This window comes from Centroberyx gerrardi, chromosome 2, assembly GCF_048128805.1.
Source record: "Centroberyx gerrardi isolate f3 chromosome 2, fCenGer3.hap1.cur.20231027, whole genome shotgun sequence".
In the NCBI taxonomy this organism is placed as follows: domain Eukaryota; kingdom Metazoa; phylum Chordata; class Actinopteri; order Beryciformes; family Berycidae; genus Centroberyx; species Centroberyx gerrardi.
Genome location: NC_135998.1, coordinates 27,757,778 through 27,779,413, shown reverse-complemented (window position 1 = coordinate 27,779,413; position 21,636 = coordinate 27,757,778). Strand labels below are relative to the sequence as shown.

At 41.5% G+C, this 21,636-nt stretch overlaps 2 protein-coding genes across 2 annotated transcripts; one reads left to right on the top strand and one right to left on the bottom strand.

Moving 5' to 3' along the window:
- Positions 1-12: 12 nt before the first annotated feature.
- Positions 13-6,343, bottom strand: gnsb (glucosamine (N-acetyl)-6-sulfatase (Sanfilippo disease IIID), b). The gene is made up of 13 exons (XM_071898752.2): positions 6,123-6,343; positions 5,428-5,487; positions 5,078-5,281; positions 4,695-4,760; positions 4,487-4,585; positions 2,816-2,983; positions 2,580-2,662; positions 2,127-2,245; positions 1,906-2,009; positions 1,623-1,724; positions 1,419-1,529; positions 1,209-1,316; positions 13-1,098 (listed from the first exon to the last, which is right to left on the bottom strand). The coding sequence occupies exons 1-13, from the start codon at positions 6,285-6,287 to the stop codon at positions 946-948; spliced, it is 1,542 nt and encodes a 513-aa protein (XP_071754853.2). The 5' UTR covers positions 6,288-6,343; the 3' UTR covers positions 13-945.
- Positions 6,344-11,480: 5,137 nt separating this feature from the next.
- On the top strand, positions 11,481-16,079 carry polm (polymerase (DNA directed), mu). Its single transcript, XM_078287368.1, has 11 exons — positions 11,481-11,985; positions 12,091-12,286; positions 12,378-12,476; positions 12,902-13,072; positions 13,188-13,259; positions 13,698-13,818; positions 13,906-14,038; positions 14,125-14,227; positions 14,447-14,959; positions 15,065-15,148; positions 15,657-16,079. Exons 1-11 carry the CDS (start codon positions 11,780-11,782, stop codon positions 15,741-15,743), a joined length of 1,785 nt encoding a protein of 594 aa, XP_078143494.1. The 5' UTR covers positions 11,481-11,779; the 3' UTR covers positions 15,744-16,079.
- The last annotated feature ends 5,557 nt before the right edge of the window (positions 16,080-21,636 follow it).

Sequence of the window (21,636 nt, the reverse complement as noted above, 5' to 3'; positions counted from 1 at the left end):
ATACACTCATGACAAATTTAAAATGGTTCTTTTATTTATTTATTTTTTTTATTGATTTCACAGTGCAAACACATTCACATTTAAGGCACATGAGCCTCGTCAGTGCAAAAACATAAGGCACATAGATTAAAGCTTTCGTTCATATCAAATTTTACCATGTAAGATTTCCCTTGACGAATTCCTCACAATTAGAAAATGTCACAACACATCTCATCAGGATCACAGGACATTTCCCTCTCCAACTTTAAAAACGCTCTCTGCAAATGTCATCATTAATACTCAATGTAAAAAATTTAAACAATCACAAACAAAATTAGACAACAGTATGGCTCCCATTCAAGGTAAAGACTTGCTCCGTCTTCACATCCTTCACTACCTCATTCCATGTAAAAGTGCTGCCAATATAAAATGATGAGAGCGAGTTCTAAGACACTGGACAGAAGTGACCCATGTAGAGCTTCACCCCAAAGACACCCTGAATCAAAAACAGCTGCAATGTCCTCTACCAGAAAACCTTTGGTCATGTACTGCTTAAAAAAAAAAAAAAAAAGAAAGAAACTGAATCCCCACAACCCATAAATACTGCTAAATGATCGGGCCTCTGTGATGAGTAAAATGTCCAGACAGCATTGCAAACCCTGTACTTTGTAAAGAACATTGCTGAAGGAAGTTTACAGTGCAACATATCTGCAAACACACATAGGTCCAATCATCATCAATAAGTCCAATCCACATATGTATAGACCCAGGAGTTCATCTTACAAGGTCATATTTTAATAAAACAAACTCCTGGCACTATGAGTTGTGTGAGTGCAGCTCAGAAAGAAACAAAAAAAAAAACAATTGCCGGTATCATACTCACAACCAACCCCCCGTCCCACCAGGAGCACGATGACATCAGCGGTTCACAGTCTCCTCCAGCCTCGGCCTGCTGGTCCTGCCCGGTTATTTTTTGGTGTCGCGGCAGCTGTCGCCCATACAAGACTGGAGCTTTATCAGCCGCTGGTTCATCGCCTGCAGGAGGGTCGGGTCCACCTTTTTCACGATGTTCTCCAGCTGGTGTGGGTCCGAGGTCAGGTTATACACTTCCACAAACGACTGGCGAGACAAAAGGCGAACAGACACCGACATAAACCTCACAACTGCAGTAACGCATCAAGAAATGACCGATACACACGTCGCTTTTATTCCAAACACCCCAGACTTACCTCACTGTCTGCAAATTCGCAGTACTGCAGGTTGTGCTCGACAAGGGTCCGGACACAGGCGTAGGTGTTGTTGTAGGCGTCCTCGCACACGCAGTCTGGGAAACATTGCTGAGGAGTGATGAAAAGAAATACTCAGTTCATGTATGGCACCGTCAGATAGTGTTTGTGTATGCTCAGATTTGAGGAGAGTTAGTTGGGGCGGCCACTCACAGACAGGCCAGGGCCCAGTTTGGGGCAAGCAGGGTCAGGCAAGGGATGGCCCTCTCCTGTGTATTCAACCAGGAAATAGGGGCGCGCAGTGCCATTGCGCAGTGAGGGGGCCTAAGAGTAAGAGATACATGTTAAAACTTATTTAGGATGGACAAAGGCAATACTTTTGAAAACATTTAAATGCATTTTAAGGTAGCAGCTGACCATCTGAGAGAGGAACGACTGCCCGTCCATGTTCACAGAAGACAGGTTGACGCCGGATATGTCCAGTATGGTGGGACCCAGGTCAATGTTCAACACTGGAGCCTGACAGAAAGTCACAAAGATGACAGTTTAACTACTGCATGTTATACAGATTTATAATGCAAATTACAAGTTTCGGTGCATGAAGTATGGTGAATGTCTAAATTGTATGTGTGACGCAGCCATGAGGAAAACAAAGAGAGAGTGGGGGTGTGTGTGTGTCCAGTGGAGGATTGGTTCTGACCTGCAGTGTCTGCTTCGGTTTGATGCCGGGGCCGCGGACCATCAGGGGGATCCGAATGTCAAATTCATACAGCTGCCTCTTATCGATGGGCAGAGAGAATTGACCTGAAACAGTGAAGGGAGGGAGCTGATTATTGGAAGTCATTTAGGACCAAAGGTGGTTTGGTTTGGTTGTGTTATCGATGACCAAGCTTGGCCTGTTGTGTTAGCGGACAGTCGGACCTGTGTGGTAGCCGTTGTCTGAGGTGTAGAAGATGTAGGTGTTATTGAGTTCCTTCATGTTATCAAGTTTCTTGACCAGCATCTCCACCATATCATCCACAGACAAGAGGGTCTGCCATCTGCAGGAGAGAGGGGAATTCAATGCAGTCACTTCAATGCTCGATATTATTCTTGTCTGTTTTCTTTTAGCATGAAATCAAAATTGATTCATATCAGGGTTTCTCCAACCTATATACATTGACACCCCACAGATAGAAAAGCATGAGGAGTCACAAATAGATATTGGGCCACCATGAGCTGCCAGAACAGTGTCGATGTGCCTTGGCATGAAATCTACAAGAGTCTGGATCTCTATTGGAGGGACCTGACACTGCTTTTACACTATTACATAATGTGGCGTTTTGATGATGGCAGTGGAAAACGCCATCTTAGGCGCATGATTAACAGCTGCACCTTTTCCTGTACGCATCATCCAGGAAGTTTAGCGAAGTATTCGGCATGGGGTTGCTGGGCTGACGCAGCAGCCAGTGTTTGTCCTGAAACACAGACACATATACACAGATGGGGATTCATTTAAAATTATTCATAAATATTAGATCCCCAATAAAACCATTTATCCCACATCTCTGACAGTGAATGTGTGTGTGTGTGTGTGTGTGTAGGTGCATGTGTATTTCCACTATGTGTACCTTTCCTGGTTTGTCGAAGCTGCCGTCCCGAGGGGCTTTGACAGCGCTGAACTCTTTCTGGTACTGAGGCGCTGCGGTCCAGGGAGAGTGAGGCGCCGGAGGAGACAACATCAGGAAAAACGGACGCTGAGCTTTCCTGCCATCCAAGAAGTGAAGCGACCTGTTCAGCTGCAACAAGGGATAAGCACATTTTTACAGTTGATACATGTTGACCAACTTTCATTTCATAGTGTCACCATTCGATAACACAGATGCGGAAGTAAGGAAACTCAGCGAAAACTCCAGCCTCTTCATTTGACCGAACCAGAATCAGACATCCAGAAACAAATACCAATGGTGTATTAGTGGCAGTGTAAGAAAGCTAGTTGAGTGAGTTTTTTAAGGAATGTAGATGGTTGTGCATTTGCTGCATCTGTGAACCATTATCACCCGCAGGACTTCCAATTACAGCTAGCTAAATGCAGGTAAACATTATCTATGACCAGTACTGGATGTCCTTCACTTCTACAAGCCACTTTGACAGTTAACGACCTTTGTTAAATCTATCTTTTCTACTCTAAATGACTTTGGCTGCCAATTAACTTAATTGCCTTACGAAATTTTGAAACCTCTATTCACTGTGGCTTTTTACTTGCCGATTTCATCCTTTGCTCCCTTCCAAAATCAGGATGACTTCTGTGTGAATGATCAGGGAAACTAAATAGCATTGATGTCCAATGTCCTTGTCATCTTTTTGCTCTATAAAATCGAACAATGGAGGATCAAACAACGGAGGGACTAATTATGAGGGGAATTAATTGGAGGATGGGGGTGGGATATGGTTTTTGGTTAATTCAACTTCAATCTATTATTTAGATGCAGTGATAATAAAAGTAACAACCTAACCTACTGTCTTGTATTCTTGACAAGCTGCTAGACCAATTGGGACAAATAAAGTTTAACCATGAACCCAACTGGTGACTGTGATATTATTATTGAAATGAAAATTGTAATTTGTTACAGTATTCGTTGCTTGGAAAAGTAACAATATTACTAGAACGCATTGTAACACTGCTGATGATAAGGGAAAGTTCAGCTGTCATGAACTCTGAACAAGACATTCAGGCTGGCAGGAGGTTTTATTCTGCACAGTCAGCTAGTGAGGCAGAAACACACAGCTGTCACATGATGATGATGTCATGCAATAGCTGCATGAAACCTTACATGGGAAATACATTTGAGAATATACAAAACTGGAGCGAAAAACAGAAAGAAACCAAACTTCTTCACTAAAATATGACTAGAATAATAATTATCAGAATGTCTGTATGTTATTACAGAGACAGAAATTAAATTATATACGTTAGACCTTCAGTTTCTCGTTTCTGACATCGCTAGTATAACTACTGTTTGTTGATCATTAACTTTTTACACTGTTGACGGCTGTAAAAGTATAGGGAAATTCAGAGGAAGAAGGTAAAACGCATCATATTTTATATTTCAGTTATAGACAGTTTGAAGAGGTTTTGTTTTCATCTTCTTCTTATCTGGAAAATGTCCAGGTAAGCAGAACTCCTCCCACAGACCCTCAGTAAATATTCCAAACGCATATAATACTGCTGATTACAGACTCAGCGCATGCAGAAGTCGTTGCACAATGCAAATGGGGTATGATAAGAGAAAAGCACTTACTATGAGGTCTGTGAGGTAGTCTTTTTCATAACTGTCTCCATGCTTTTCCTCTTTGCCGTTGACCGAGAGCGTGTAGTTGTAGTACTGGGAGTTCCCCACCTGCACCCATATAGCACAGGTTGTGACGACGGAATTACTTGGACAAATTGTATTTTGTATGTGTGTGTGTGTGTGTGTGTGTGTGTGTGTGTGTGTGTGTAAGACTCACCAGTGCATGCCACTGGTCCCAGCCGGGTGGAACATGGCTAACGTCTCCTGCTTCCTTTGTGCCATACTGATGGAAGAAGAAACCGTTACTAGTCGCAGCCACTACAAAATAACTATATTTTCCCTATTTTATATATGAAGCTTTAAGTGTGTTGCACTAGATGTGGAGTGGGAGAGCAATGCCCCAGATAGACAGAGAAACTCAATAGAGGCAATCAGCTTCCAGACTATGAAAGAGGAAGAATGGGCTGAAAACCTCTATAGATCATATCCTTTATGGGGACAGCAGTCATATTTTGTGCCAGAAAATCAGTGTTTGTGTATGTGTTAAAGGGGTGGGGGTGAATCTGCTTGAATATATACACAGTGCGCGTGTGTTCAAACCTGGTTAAGGTACTTCCCGGCGAAAAAGGTCTGGTATTTCTGTTTTCTGAGGTAGACAGGGAAGGCCTCGGACTCGGGGCCCTTCTGCCACAGAGGGCTGGAGCAGTTCCCGGACAGCGAGTTGTTCCTCACCGCGTGGTTGTGGGGGTACTGTCCCGTTAAAACGCTGCTCCTGCTGGGGCAGCAGAGCGGCGTGGCCGTGAACTTTGACAGAGGAAGAAAGCGAGAGCGCGGAGAGAGGGAGAAGAGAAGAGAGGAGGATGGAGGAGAGGAGTGAGGATAATTCATTCACGTTTCGATACGCTCCAAAACGAGTCATCATAGGTGACAGCAGTCAGTTCAGGACTCACAGCATTCGAAAATGTCGCTCCTGCATCTCCGATCAAGGCCTTGGTTTTCTTCATAGGGGTCTGTAGAATGCAGACAGGAACAGGTAGACATGGAAATCAATAAACCTCTCAACATGCAAACTGGAATATGTCTAAACCAGTTCAAAACCTCAGAGGATACGCAAACGCTGACCTGGCTTCCCTTTCTGAGGAAGATGCCAAGAAACAAATTCCTAATTACAGATAGCGATGCTGTAATTGAATTGCTCTAATTAATAATAAATACTGTAGGTAGGTCTATGCCACGGTACACATGGAAACAAGGTATGGGAATGGCTGCCAGCTGGTCAAAGGACCCACAACATTTACAGCTGAGTCTGACAACACACAAACTGAGACTAGGTCTCCTTAAAAAGAAGAACTACAGCAGGCCAGGCCTAATCCTACAACACATTTTAGAAGGATACTATGCAGATATCACAGCAAAACTACAAGCCCCTATAGGAATACTGTGAATATTACAGATATTATTGGTGATACAACTATCATCACGTGCGATAAGGTCACTATAAACTCTACACTGAGTATCATAAACACTCTTAAAACACTTCATACACTTCATAAACACTTCACGTCACTGTAAACTCACTATCGAGTCCCTAATCAGTCCCTTTAGGACTATTACAGATAGGGACTTCACAGCATGGCCATCTCACCATTCCCCCAAGCTCTACATCCTGGTCGTCGGTGAGGATGAGGATGATGTTGCTCGGTTTGTCGCTCTCCGCACACCCGAGGACGCAGGTGAGCAGCGCCAGGTGCAGCGCGAGGTGTCGTCGCCGTCCTCTCTCCGGTCCGGATCCGCTCTCCAAACCTGCCATCGGGCCAGCGCAGCCGGGCCGACACGAGCTCGACGTGTGCGAAGGGGAGCTTTCGTTTCCTGCAAAGGTGGGGGAGGATATGTTCAAATCACTTCTGAAGAACACAGAGAGGCTGGTCGGTCAGCCGCACTGGTTGAGCCTGAAAGTTTGAGGAAGTAGACTCGACTTGGTGGAGGTCATATGATCACTTTTTTTTTTTCAGGCTGTGGGTGGGAGGAGGAGGAGGAGGAGGGGGTTATGGACCATGTGCCCACTTACAAGTGTTGCATCACGACACAACAACACTGATAGCCAGACTATCTTGTTCCTGAACATAACATGAAACTCAAGGAAATATTTATTTATAATTTGTTTATGCATTTATAATTTATTTATTATATTCTTATATTTTATATATTTTTTATTTTTAAACTGTCAAATAAACGTCCTGTTTCTGGTTAGGATATGGATACTGTAGAACTATAGAAGCATATAGTACATTCTAATTATATAGTATAGTATAGTATAGTATAGTATAGTGTAGTGCAGTGTAGTGCAGTGTATAGTATAGTAGTATATAGTACAGTATAGTATAGTATAGTATATAGTAAAGTATAGTATGGTATAGTATATAGTATAGTATAGTATAGTATATAGTATAGTATAGTATAGTATAGTAGAGTATAGTATATAGTAAAGTATAGTATAGTATAGTATAGTAGAGTATAGTATATAGTAAAGTATAGTATAGTATAGTATAGTAGAGTATAGTATATAGTAAAGTATAGTATAGTATAGTATAGTATATAGTAAAGTATAGTATAGTAGAGTATAGTATATAGTAAAGTATAGTATAGTATAGTAGAGTATAGTATATAGTAAAGTATAGTATAGTATAGTATAGTATAGTAGAGTATAGTATATAGTAAAGTATAGTATAGTATAGTAGAGTATAGTATATAGTAAAGTATAGTATAGTATAGTATAGTATAGTAGAGTATAGTATATAGTAAAGTATAGTATAGTATAGTAGAGTATAGTATATAGTATAGTATAGTATAGTATAGTAGAGTATAGTATATAGTATAGTATAGTATAGTATAGTATAGTATAGTAGAGTATAGTATATAGTAAAGTATAGTATAGTATAGTATAGTATAGTAGAGTATAGTATATAGTAAAGTATAGTATAGTATAGTATGGTATAGTATAGTAACTGAGAGGCTTCACTTAATGTATGTAGGGTACTAGAAGTTATCAGACTGTCAGTGGAAGTGAATACTCTGATGAGAGGCGTCACTCTCTCTGCTCTCTCCACACCTAAAACATTGACAGACTGCTACAGTCTTCTCAGATGGGGATCCTTGGCACAAAACCTTGATCCAATGGGGCTCTGTGGTCTAAAACCTCTTTACATGGGGGTCCATGACATGAAACAACTGGGAACCCCTGCATTAAATGCAGCCTAATCTGTCCCTAAAACTAGATTTTTGATAAATGGCAAAACACAAAGGTATAGCTATCATTTTTTATTTCCCATATAGCTGTCATTTTGCTATTTACAATTTTCAGTCTTCCAAAACATGTTACCTGTACTATTAATAATATTGAGAAGTTCAGTATTCCCAGGACACACCAGTAAATTTTCCATCAATAACGAGCCAGTCTTGGCCAAATGTTACCAACTATATTAAACAAACAGGGAATTTGTTCTGTCACTGATTTGTGTCTGGTTCAAACAGGTTTTCTGTCAAGAAATAAAACCTAAATAGAGGGAAAACCTAAATGTATAGACAACAAGGAGGATCTGAAACTGCTGTTAAAAGTTGTCAGTGTTGTCTTCTGGTTTTAGATTAATTCTAAGATAAAGTCTAGTAGCTAATATTGTGTATAACGTAATAATAATAATAATAATAATAATGTACAAAACAACACAGTTCAACAACTGCAAAATGCGCTGTCAAATAGAAGCCAAACAGATGACAGCTTCTACTCAACCCACTCAGCAAAAATCATAATCCACAGTGGAACTCATCAAACAAATGATGTATAATGAGATCAATAACTTAGATATATGGAAGTTTATATGATCTCTCCTTGTAGTTTTGTTGCATGAGCCTGTCATAATTGTCATAATTCATATCAGAATCAGAACTTACTCAAATATTTGGCAGCTAGATTGATATTAACAGTCAAGATGTAGCTTAGAGATTGTCATGAATTTTAAAAGTTGCATTTGGTAGTAGCCAAATAGAGCAACCTCAGATTTATTAACATTAAGGTGAAGAGAGTTTTGAGACGTCCATCGTCTGTTAGCCAATAGAACATCCAGTAAGATACACAACTGCACCACAGCAGAATATCTCTGATCTTTTAAGGAAGTGTGTGCACACGTTGATATCAAGATGATCTCTTACTGCGACCGCAAACACATCTAAGTTCTCCTGTGACTCAAACTCAAACACAAAGAAAGTCTTGGTTTGATTGTGCTCATCTACATCATGGGGATTTTTTAACTGGTGGATGATATCTTGTCACCTTGAGTTAAGGATGAATGAAGTTTTCATTTATACATTTGTCTTTTCTTCCTGAGCCATTTAATACCACACACTGTACTCTGCACAATAACTACAGTGCACAAAATATATCAGATGGCTTTCCACTGACTTATTTACTGATCTCTTATTGATATTTAACAAACACAACAAACAAACACACTGTCTCCATCAGATGTTGTTTTTTGCAAAAGAAAATCTATTTAGGGTAACACTTTAAACTAGGGAACACATATTAACTATTAATAAATTGCTTATTAGCATGCACAGTAGTAGTGTATTGGTTCATTATTAGTCATTACAAACCATTTATGAGCACCTTACTCTGCACTATTGTCTTCTACAAGTATAGCCCATTAACTGGCTTTTCCCTCAACAGCCTCCTAATTAGTGCTTATAGCAGTCAGTAAGGACGTGCTGGTTTCTCATGTTTGTTAAATGGATAAAAACATTTCCCGTGCAATTTTGGGAAGGAAACCAATATCTTTTGTTAGTGTATTGTAAACCATTAGAAATGTTCAAATGATTCATATGAATTAAAGTTATTCAGAAAGCCTAAGTTAAGGGAGAATAAGTATTTTTGTGATACTAGCACCTTATAAGCCCCATACTGAGCAAAGAGCCCAATTCATGTACAACAACGTCCTTACTGACTGCTATAAGCACTAATTAGGAGGCTGTTGAGGGAAAAGCCAGTTAATGGGCTATACTTGTAGAAGACAATAGTGCAGTAAGGTGCTCATAAGTGTTTTGTAACAACTAATAATGAACCAATACACTACTAATATGCATGTTAATAAGAAACGTATTAATCGTTAATGTGTTCCCTAATCTAAAGTGTTACCCTATTTAGCTATTTACTCAGATTTTCTCTTTCTTAATTATGCAAGTGTGTAGCACAGAGGCTCAGTTGTATTTAAGTCTCTCAGCACACACACCTCAGCACAGAAGACATTCCCTGACAGGAAGTGGCTCTAGAAATGTGATCACCCAAGTCTTTCAGCACTTCCCTTATATTCTGGGGCCTCTGTCGTCGAGGCTGGCCTGCAGGCAGTAATGAACCGATAGCTTGCAGCACCATAAGCATCTCTGCACTGGAGCTACTGTCTTCCCTCCTTACAGTGTGATGTGATTCTAGAGAAGAGCGAATTGTTATATGGACCACAATTAACTGATAACACAGGCCGTGAGATAAATCTGGAGCATTTTGAGGACAATCAAAGATAACTACCACTCAGTTTAAGAAATCATATATGTTATCAATGTGATCTTGGACTGTCTAATCAATAACCAATTCTCTCCCAAACCCAGGAACCAGCGATTACTTGTCCATGTGATGTTATGGAGGTTTTTGTCTATAACAGCAGATAGTATAGCATCCTTTTCTATACCACTACCTCTGGCCCAGTGGCAGAACCAGAACCTCCTCGCCAACTTGTTCAGCCATGTTGGCTGCCTTCCGCCCTGCTGAAGTGTCCTTGAGCAAAACGCTGAATCCCCACCAGCTGCAGTGGCAGTGTTCAGTAGCTGATCCTGACCTCTGACCTCCCAATGGAGAGAATATCCCTGCAGGAGAAGTAAATATTACATTTCCACAGAGGCGGGGACTCGAGTCACATGACTTGGACTTGAATCAGACTCAAGTCACAATTTTAGCTGCTTGAGACTTGACTTGATGCATGAAGAGAAGACTTGAGACTTGACTTGACTTGGGTTCTGGTGACTTGGGACTTGACTCTGACTTGTACTTTGATGACTTGAAAAGGTTTCTAAAGTCTTGACTTGAGATCTTGTGTTTGTGTAAATGACTTAGATTGAAAGTGATGAGATTTGTTCCAGCAGACGACTGAATTTAAATTCTGTTTTCTGAATTTGTATGGAATGATTGAATTTATTGAAGTTGAAACTGATTCTAGAAATCAAACTCATGATGCTCTTACCAAGTTTTTATCCTATTAAAACCATATTGCATTGAAAAGTCCTAGATACTTAGTTTTCTTTAAGATATTAAATTGATACTGGACTCTTGATTTGTTCTGACTTGACTTGCTGTTCTACATTTAGATTACAGGTGGCTCTCTATACATGACAAAAAGCTCGCACAGGTTTATGTATTCCCCCTGTCTCCCTCTAGCGGATGCGTCCACAGTTCAGTGATAAAGGCTTGACCTATATATAGGGAATTTGATACACAAGACTATACAACAGGGTGCATTGAATGAAAAATAATAATGGTTCTAATTTCCCTGATTATAATTGCTGATGAAGTGGCTGTACTTTACTGTACCTATGCTATATGAAGTAATCCATTTTGTCTATTTTAAAGACGACCGGTCTGGAGAAGTTCGTGCATTTAATTGGTCATGAGAAAATATGTTCTGTTTGTCAGTGTGAAATGAATCATTCTGCAACTCGCAGCAGAAGTTAGACTTTATACCCAAGGGCCACTAATCCGTTTATTTTACAAATACAAAATATTTTCTCATGTACAATTACAGCTAAGTGCACGTACTTCTAAATAAATTACACTAACACTGGAGAGGGTGGCACTCTTGTGGTAGAGCACGGTTCCCAGTCGGAAATATTTTGGTAATGCACTGCAGGACCCGGCTCTGCACAGCCGCATCTGGGTTTAGTTGAATACGTCCACGGTTTAAACTGGTAAACGTCTGTAGATGGAGGTAGAGAAGAGATGATTCATGTCAGGCGGCTTCATTACCTCTCCATCTCTTGGAGATGTTGACATTTAGAGAAAATGATTCCCGTTAGTTTTGCCAGTTTAACTTAACTTAGTTTACAGTCTGTTGATAACCGCTGATGTAGAAGTTGAGAATGACATGGCTAAAGTCATGACTGCCTAACAGCAACATAAAATATGTTTTATTTTTTTGGTAACGTTACATTTTTCCTTGTTTGTCCGTTTATCTAACGTTAGCAAACTTAGCCACCGAGTCAAACATGGTGCCGTTAAAACGAAGAAGAGTTGTCTCCTCAAGTGCTGGCGCTACTGGGACTGACAACAACACGAAACATGGCGGAGGTAAAGTCACCGAGTTCCCCCTGGTTGTTTTATTTCTCTTGGAAAGAAAGATGGGGGCGAGCCGGAGAGCTTTCCTCTCACAGCTTGGACGAAGGAAAGGATTTCAAGTGGAAGAGTTGTTCAGGTACGAGCTGTCGGCACTTCTCTGATAAGTTCCTCCTCTCTGGTTGAAGTGTCATCAGTGAACTCAGCTGCTGTAGTGTTTAGTTGAATTGTCCTCTTTTCACAGCCAGTCTGTCACGCATGTCATTTCCGAAAACAACTCTGGAGACGAGGTCTGGACATGGCTGGACTCTCAAGACGGAGGCAAAGCACAGAGGGGAGACCACTGCAGGCCACCTGTCCACCTGCTGGACATCAGCTGGTACACAGAGAGCATGCGTGAAGGCCGTCCTGTAGAGATACTGGACAGACACAGACTGCAGGCAGGTTTCACTGTAGAGGAGCGCTTGCTGCTGCTTGTGTGTCGCCTGGACATAAGCTGTGAAGTAATGATAATCGCTCTGTTTCTTTCAGGAGCAGAAGAAGAACGAAGCAGAGGCCGCAGCGTTCTCCGTACCCAGCTATGCGTGTCAGAGAAGGACCGCTCTACAAGGACATAACACCCTCCTCACTGTGCGTCTTTTCTACACTTTCCCCTGGCAAACTAAGGCCATCTAGCTACATCAGTGATTCTCAAGCTTATTCATATACCCAAATCTGAGAATATTTTTATTGTTAGATATGATTTTGTCCCGAATTCCATGACTGTCTGTATTGTAGGTAGAGAGATAACAGAGAAACTATGATCAAAACAGTCATTCTTCTGCATTCTAATTGTGTTAACTAATAATGCTGAAGTTTAACAATACATAAATTTGCTGGGGACCCCCTGGAACACCCTCAAGGACCCCTGGTGGTCCGCGGACCCCACGTTGAGAACCACTGTCCTACATTACACCTACTGCATAGATATTAGCTAAATAACGAGTTAGTAGAGAGATTGCCAGTCTATTGACACAGTTTTCCCTCCACTGCTGTCTCGTTCCTCTCTGTCTCAGGATGCTCTGTCCGTCCTGGCAGACAACGCTGAGCTCAGTGAGAACGAAGGGCGAGGCGTGGCATTCAGGCGGGCCGCCGCTGTGCTGAAGTCCCTCCCTGGACCAGTGACGGGCATGGAGCAGCTCAGAGGATTGCCCTGTCTTGGGGAGCATTCACAGAGGGTTATCAAGGTCAGGGGACAGGTCCCGTTTTGCCTTAGTCAGTCATATTAACCCTCTTTTGGTGGCTCTTCATCACACTCCCAAAAGATCTAATAAGCAGATGATTTTGTCTTGATTCCTGTAGGACATTTTGGAGAATGGAGCATCAAGCGAGGCTGAATCTATAAAGCAGTCCGAGTGGTATAAAGCTGTAAAGGTTTGTCAACTGTGTTCCATAATTCATTCATTTTGTGATCTACTTGTCGATTGCAGCGTTACAATCAAATTCAGGATGATTTTGGAAAAATTAGTAAGTGAAATAGAGGAAATTCAATGCATCAGTCAAGTTAAAATTCAGTTTATGAAGAAAAGACATTCCCCATCGAAGTTTCTTTACCTTAGCCATTGTGCAGTCCTTCAACTTAAGCTGTCTGTCAATCTCTTAGTTTTGCATTTACCCCACTTCCATTAACCTGTCAAACAGTAAGTTTGGATGATTCACACTGAACAAACTGCTGAAATAATTGAGCATAAACTTGACATGGCAAGACTCAAGACGGGTTGCTCAGGACGCTGAAAAATTTCAGAGTATTGTCTGTGAATGAGACAAAGCCTTTGTTGTTTCACTGCCTATTGAATGTAAAGTGTGTTTCAGGTGTTAACAGGTATCTTTGGAGTGGGAGCGAAGACGGCAGATCGGTGGTTCAGAGAGGGGATACGCAGCCTGTCACAGTTACAGAGATCAGGACACACACTCAACCACGCACAACAAGCAGGTGTGTGTTTTTCTGCTTGTGTGTGTGTGTGTGTGCATGCATGCTTGCTCCAGTTTCTCTCTGAATGAGCGATCTCTTGTCGTTCAGGTCTGAAGCACTATGACGACATCAACCGGCCAGTCACTAAGGCAGAGGCTGACGCCATCGGTGCGATTGTGGAGGAAGCTGTCAGCGCTGTGTTACCGGGCGCCGAGATCACTCTGACTGGAGGATTCAGGAGGTATCATGTGATAAGTTCCCATCTTCTGCAATTCAGTGGACATTCCAAGGATAAAAACACACTGACCTCACTGACGCTCTTTCCAGAGGGAAGCTGACAGGCCACGATGTTGATTTCCTCATAACCCACCCAGAGGAAGGCAAAGAGGAGGGACTAATGCCTAAACTGGTCTCCTGGTTGGAATCACAAGTAAATCAGACAGTTATGAGATTCAGTGGCTGCTGAACTGCCTTAATAGTAATAATAATAATACATTTATCAAGTTAGTTTCACTGAAAAGGACATCAAGAACCTCAATATTTTTGTTCCTCGTAATGGTTTTCTATGTCCTCACTGACAGAAAACTTTGAGCGGTTGCTGTACAGTCACAGATCTGCAAGTTCATGTCAGTCCCCCCTGTCTCCCTAGGGTTTCCTGCTGTACCAGAAAACCACAAGAAACTCCTACCTCGAGTCCAAGGAGGGTCCCGGTCGGCCCGCCTCCAACATGGACCGCTTTGAGAGGTGCTTGTCAATCTTTAAACTGGCCACTGATAGGCATGTGGGGCAGAGACGAGGAACAAAACTGTCAGAGGCAAAGACAGAAAATGGTCTGCAGACAAACACGCATGAAAACCTCAATACAACCCAAGAAACTCATTCGAAAAAAGTGTGCAGTCTTGAAGCCCCCATGCAGAGTAAAGGGGAAGCACTTACAGACTCTTACCAACAGATAGATCCAAACCCGCAATCACATCCACATCCCTTGAGCCTGATCCACCCTAGTGACATCGCCCCGCACATGCTTGGCCAGGAGGAACGCTTGGAGGCGGACCAGACGCAAACCTCTGGACCCAGACCATGGAGGGCTGTGAGAGTGGACCTGGTCGTCTCCCCTGTCAGCCAGTTCGCGTTCGCTCTTCTGGGCTGGACAGGATCCAAGGTCAGTTCTTATAAGTGACCTCTAGCCTTTGGTGCCTGAGTCTAAAACAACTGTCTGACTCATTCCAGGGAGAATAATACTTATTTTGTGTTTTTCCACTTCCAGTTGTTTGAGAGGGAGCTGCGTCGCTGGGCGGGACATGAGAAGGCCATGTCTCTAAGCAGCCATGCTCTGTATGACAACAAGCAGGTACACACATACACTTTAAAAACACGCTACTAAACATACATGCACATACTTTTTTAATGCTGTGCGTACACATTTAATACTTGATTATGAAGGTAGAGGCTGCAACAGCAGATTGGAGAAGTTGTAATCATGAAGTTGTTCTTGTACTCGAAACATATATTAAAGAAAAACAAATACATTTGAGCAAATATCATATTGCGAGTTTGTAGCTTCTGTTCCATTCATTCCAATATTGACTTACATTTGTACATCTTTCCTGTGAATTCAAATTTAGGACACAGGTGTGTGGATATTTTTGAGAGTGTAACTTCCAACATGCAAGTTCTCAGGTGTTTTGCTACTATAATACCTTCATACTTGCTTGTATGTACTGCTTGCAAATTCGAGACTTGCAGATGTATAATATGATGTGAACCAACTTTCTTTCTTTCTTTCTTTCTTTCTTTCTTTCTTTCTTTCTTTCTTTCTTTCTTTCCTTCTTTCTTTCTTTCTGCTTTCTCACACACAGAGCCTGTATCTGAGAGCTAGTTCAGAGGAGGATATATTTGCTCATCTTGGTCTGGAGTACATTCCTCCCTCAGAGAGAAATGCCTGACCTGCCTGCTTGGTCCACGACAGAGGATTGTACTTTGGAGACAGGAAGGTAGAAGGGAGGGGCATTGAGACAAAGTGTCCTCAGCTGAATAGCAAACCAGAAAGCTCAGTTCAGCATTTAGTTGAACTGAGGGATTCAATCAATTATTCTTTTAATCAAGTGCCAGAGTCTTTTAAACACTAATACTTGACTTAATGGATATTATCAAATGTCAAAGTGTCCTCATCAAAAGTTAGAAGATAAAATCGTAAGTAATGTATTATTGCCTGCTACCTCTTTGTATATGACTATATATTACATCAGTGCCTGTAATTTAAAGTATTTTTATCTGCTGAACTGTACAACCCTCTTGCACTGCTAAGGTTTTGCAATAAAAGATGTATAAATTAAATTAAGCCTTCACATTTATATTTATTTGTTGCCAGGAGATACAGTTATGAGGAGTAGTTAACTTAATGTAATTTAACACCTTTTAGCCAAGTAGTTCAGGTTGTTAACTGTAAACTTAGTTTCCCTGCTTAAAAAAGCGCTATCCTGTGAATTTCTCTTTATCTCTCTATTCATCTTAGTAGCCAATATCCTGTATGTGTAATTCATTTTCCTTATTTAAGACGCTTTTTAAGATGGGAATTCATTTTTCAGTCTCTATCAACTACTGTCAATCTGAACTGAGGCTATTTCAGTACCAGTTCACGGGCCAAACCTCCTTAATCTGCACCTTCAGAGGACGCAAAGGTAAAGAAGGAATGGGCTCATACTCCAAAAAGACAGTAACAACCTGCTTCCTCCTGAATTCTCATCATGTAAATCCAAAGGTTATGAAGCATATCATGGGATTAAATCTTGTAGAACAGGTTTACAGAAGATCATGTTAAAAAGGGAGACATGATAAGACTGTTGCAAGAGCAATTTAACATAAACAAATTTTCAGTGTAGTTTGGTTTCAAAGTGTTTCAAAGTGTTTGTTTGATAACATACATTACATACAATGCAGTCCAGTTTTCAAATAAGTTTCTGTGTAGTTTCCCCAACACTGACGACTGAAAACCCATAAACTAGTGAGTGCATGTGTGAAAGAAGCAGATTGTGGGTTTTTTTTCCACGTTTGCATGGCTGCATTTCCCCACATGCACACCTGTGTACCAGTGACCTGTATTTCACAACATCCATGTCACCTTATCTGTACTTTTTTCAGAAATGTAAACCACACAGTTCTATAGGCTTCTAGAGAGCCTAAATATTGTATGAGATCTCTCTTCTTTGACATGTAGTAATTCCTGAAAAAATAGATGAATAAATCTATTAGAATAATAACAATCATCCTCATTAATTCTTTCCTGTAACAAACAAGTCCTCATTTTTATTTACTCCCAGAGAGGAGCTCAGAGACATTTCCCGTCTCTGTGTGTGTGTGTGTGTGTGTGTGTGTGTGTGTGTGACAGAGAGTGTGAGCTCACAGGCGTTTCCTTCACCTCTTCCTAACAGCCTCATTAACCTCTAAATACCGGTTTAACTTCAAAGGCCGTGTCAGCGCTCACACCTCTATCTCCTCTCACACATCTACTCTCGTTGACATGTGCACACTCCATCCTGTACGGCTGTTTAGTGCAGAAACTATTTTTTCTACTTAAGACATAACATATGAGGGCGACCGAGATCATGTGGAAACACATCATAGCTTATGTCTAGTCAATACAAGACAGAGAGAGAGAAGGGAGAAAAGGACATTCATTTTACTAATCACCATTGACGCATCACTGTTTTTGACACCGTATGTGTGAAGCAAAAGTTTCTGAGTGGGAGGGAGACGACGGAGTGATGTCCTTCTGCACTGGGGAGACTACCAGTCTGCAGTACTGTGTGTGAGAACAGAGATTAGAGTCACTATCATTTGTTTGAATGTAAATAATTGTGCCCATAGATGCCAGAAATTTGCCATATACTGAGCTTTCCACATCTTGTTGGGACCCCATGTAGATTCCCTTGTAGAAAAAAAAGTATTGTGCTAAACTGTAATTTATTAAATAGAATAATACATTCAGGAAGTATATAAACTACTATGGAAGTTGCAGCCTGGCTATTTTATTGGTGTCCCCTAATGAGTAAACAGCATTGAAATCTGTCAGTCAGTAAACATTAATACTACAGTGTGAATGAAACAATATTCTAAATGTTCATTCAGCATTACGGGAATTTCCCCTGTCAGCTGCCATAAAGGCTCGGGAACCTTAAAGCGTACTACAGCTCATAGATTCGGGGGGAAATTTAAATTTCACTCTCCTTCCCTCTTCCCCCTGTCCTCCATTTGATGAGGGGAGTCGCAGTGCCTGCTTGTCCACCAGGACCAGTCCCGCTGGCCCCATCAAAGCCCAGGGAGCCTTTGATGGAGTTGATAGGGATCAATAGGACAGGGGAAGAGGCCTAACTGACTGTGTTACAGACGGGGCGGGCCACTCCTGGAGACTACCGGCAATGCAGATCAATGATTATTAGGCGTCATCACCACCTTGATCTACATAGGGGGATCCATTCATCATCGGAAAGAGTCAAATGTTTGAGAAGGGACTTTTTTTTTTTTCAGCCTCATGCTATGCTGTATCTCTGTTGAAGCATTTTGTAATTAGAAACTATGAAGAAGAATGCTTGAGTTAATGTTTGATTGGCTTACTGTGTGTGTTTGTGTGTGTGTGTGTGTGTGTGTGTGTGTGTGTGAGAGAGAGAGAGACAGAGAGAGACAGAGACACAGAGTGTGTTTGTGACATATTTTGACTGAATGAGAAATATTTTGATATGCAGAAATCCCACTGCACCACTTAATAGAGACAGTAAGAGGCAGTTGTGTTTGGGCATGTGTCTGTCACTGGTCTGCCCGGGGCGGTCCCAGCAGGGGCCCGAGGGGGCTGAGGTGTGTTTGTGTCCATAACAGAGTAGCAAACAGGCCCATTAGAGATGAAAGGGTCTGAATGGAGCCAATCAAAGACGGGCCCAGCGGGAGACCGTTACCCCACAGACAGCAGCCTGGGACTGGGGCCGAGGGGGATGAATGACACCTCGTCATGGATGAGGCACATTTACACACACACACACACACACACACACACCACCATGTTTTGACTTTACTCATACATGAACCATGCTATGTTATGAATATGGAAGACCCTATGAAGTGATGTTTATTCTGTAGAGAGCAAAACACACGGTAACAAATGTAAACAAACAATGACGACAGCTGACACCAAACACTGTGCACAAACCCTAACAGCAAACAGAAAAGTAACACAGTAACTGTGTGTATAGTAAATAAACAAAGAACAAGACAGATACCAACTGAAGTGATGTCGCGTGTGTTCATCCATATGATGAACAGAACAGTGATCAGTAAGAATAGCTAAATATAGTATATACAAAGTGTTTTATTATGGCAGTAGTAGGCTATTAGTGGAAAAGGCCGTAGATTATTATACCACTGCAAAGGAAGCAAAGAAGGCATGACACCTAATTTATGTTATGAGTATAACTGTAAATTAAGTATTAATATGAAAATAATGATGGTGTCAGGATTCTGGGTTTCTAAGAATTTATCCAGAGGCAAAACAAACACACACACACACAGACTGATTACAGTTGAAAGTTCAAAGATCATTTTTTTTCTGTCTCATTTTATATCTATCTGTCCCTCTCACTGTCCCGCTGCCCCACTGTCTGTATGTTGTATAATGGGATGGATGAGTATCAGTCCTGCCATACACCACCCCCCAACCCCCCCCCACCCCCCCACCCCCCGGCTCAACCTTGTCATCTCCCGTCCCGATCAGTGATAGAGGGCTTGGTGTGGGGCTCTTTGATGTGGGGCCTGTTGAGAGAAACAGGGGCAGACAGGGAACAACAGATCTGAGCCAGACGAGAGGCAGGAGACGGTCCAACCCCACCGACAGCCATCCAATTCTCCCTGTCTCTCTCTCCCTCTCTCTCCCTCTCCCTCTCTCTCTCTCTCTCTCAATATTACACCATATTGAAAACACTCATCCACATGCTGAGAAGCCTCCTCTCAAACTCACATCAGGCTTCTCACCCCTCCACACACACACACACACACACTTTCTTTCCCCATCCTCTCATTCTACTTTTCTCTCTTTTTTCTCATATAGTTTCTCCAAAAATGCAAGTGAGACTTCCACCATAATTCATGCGCCTCGATTGATTATTACTTATACATTATACATTTTATAGCATTACAGTGTTTTAACTGTCATCCTTTCAATCATCCTTGTGATTTAGGATTATCTTTATGGGGTGCATTGCTTCTTTAATAGGCTATGTCTTCTTCAATCATGTAGTCATCAGGGATTAATTTAGTGATGAGGGACTGATCAATCGACCATAAGGAAATGAAAAATGAACATGGGCCTACTCTCAAAGGTTTAACAGGACTTTCATGGCTTGGAGCAGCCCACATACATAATGGTAACTGATAGATGCGTCGTTCATCCCCGGCGCCTCAAATCATCTTTAACTATTGTCTCGCTTTCAATGCTAAAATAGGGTTCTCGGGATCAACTTAATCTGTCTCCTTTTTGAGTGATAACGGGCTGAACTGGCTGAATGATCCCACCTGTGAAGCAGCGCAGACCCATCATCATCATCACCGTCCCGGGTCCAGGACTGTCTCGGAAGAGGACGACGAGGAGGGAGGGGGGGGGTGTTTGTGTGCAAATGGAGCATGGGGCCAAATACATTGTGGGTTTAAGGATTAATCGGGTCAATCACAAAATGGTCCATTGATAAGATAATTAGAGTGCCAGAGCCGCTGAATGGATCCGGGGACCGCGCGCTATCTCCGCGCCTCCAGACGGCTGTCTCTGCGCGCACTGGAGAGGCCTGGTGCTAATAGCTCATTACGGATACTGGGCACTTCAAAGGCGCACGGCGCTTTGATACCAGCGCGCCCAGTGTGGGAGATTAGACGACTGTCTTTAAGAGGCAGTAGTTGGTGTTACGGATTGACTTTAAATATCGGCTAATATGTTCTTAAATTTGTGCAAATCCTCCCCAACGAAAAATCACTATGATATTCCTATAGGGACTTATAGTGTGTCACTGGTACTCAGCAGTGGGTTTTATAGCGACCTTACCCTATTTTGTGGTATTTTTTGTGTCTTTTTTGTGTGTGGTATTTTCATATAGTATTATTCCTATGATATTCCTATAGGGACTTGTAGTGTGTCTGTGGTACTCAATAGTGAGTTTATAATCTCCCATATGGTTTCACATCATAACATTCCTTTAATATTCCTATGGAGACTAATAGTTTTGCTGGCTATCCTTATAAAATGAATTGTAAGACATTAAAGTTACCAGTTCTTTTTCATGGGATGGGCTCTTTGTTTTCATAAAATTGAGGACAATTTTCTAGAATTCTGGTTCATTTATTTTGATTTTGAGCCACCACAGCCAAACTTAGATATGGCTCTACAGCAGCAAGGAAGATCACACAAACCAAAACCTATCACTGTAAAAGTTGTCATCAACGGATCAAATCAGTAATATAATGGTAACTTTTAGACAATGCCTTTAATCTAGGGATCATCCTGATGAGCCATTGGCATTATATTAAGCCACTCAATTCTCATTATGTTGCATGTTAACCTATAGGCTATTTTAAGAAGGATGGATTTGGCTCATGGAAATCAAATTATTTTTTCTTAGTAAATGTTAATTATTAGATCAATCGTATAACACTTAATGAAGAGTATATAGCCTACAATAATTAGAAATAAATGCTTGATTAGCTGTAGGCTACACATGAAACAGCAATACTCATGTGAGATTAGGCTACTACTCATGTCAGATGTTACACATATAAACTTTAAAATGTCATAAGAGACAAACAAGT

Excerpts from the sequence above, each read along its gene's own strand:
- polm (XM_078287368.1), top strand. The coding sequence starts at position 11,780 with ATGGTGCCGTTAAAACGAAGAAGAGTTGTCTCCTCAAGTGCTGGCGCT. Across the intron at positions 11,986-12,090 it reads CAAGTGGAAGAGTTGTTCAG|CCAGTCTGTCACGCATGTCA; the intron begins GTACGAGCTGTC and ends CTCTTTTCACAG. Across the intron at positions 13,073-13,187 it reads ATTCACAGAGGGTTATCAAG|GACATTTTGGAGAATGGAGC; the intron begins GTCAGGGGACAG and ends TGATTCCTGTAG.
- gnsb (XM_071898752.2), bottom strand. The coding sequence starts at position 6,287 with ATGGCAGGTTTGGAGAGCGGATCCGGACCGGAGAGAGGACGGCGACGA. Across the intron at positions 5,488-6,122 it reads ATGTAGAGCTTGGGGGAATG|ACCCCTATGAAGAAAACCAA; the intron begins GTGAGATGGCCA and ends TGCATTCTACAG. Across the intron at positions 1,317-1,418 it reads AACTGGGCCCTGGCCTGTCT|CAATGTTTCCCAGACTGCGT; the intron begins GTGAGTGGCCGC and ends ATCACTCCTCAG.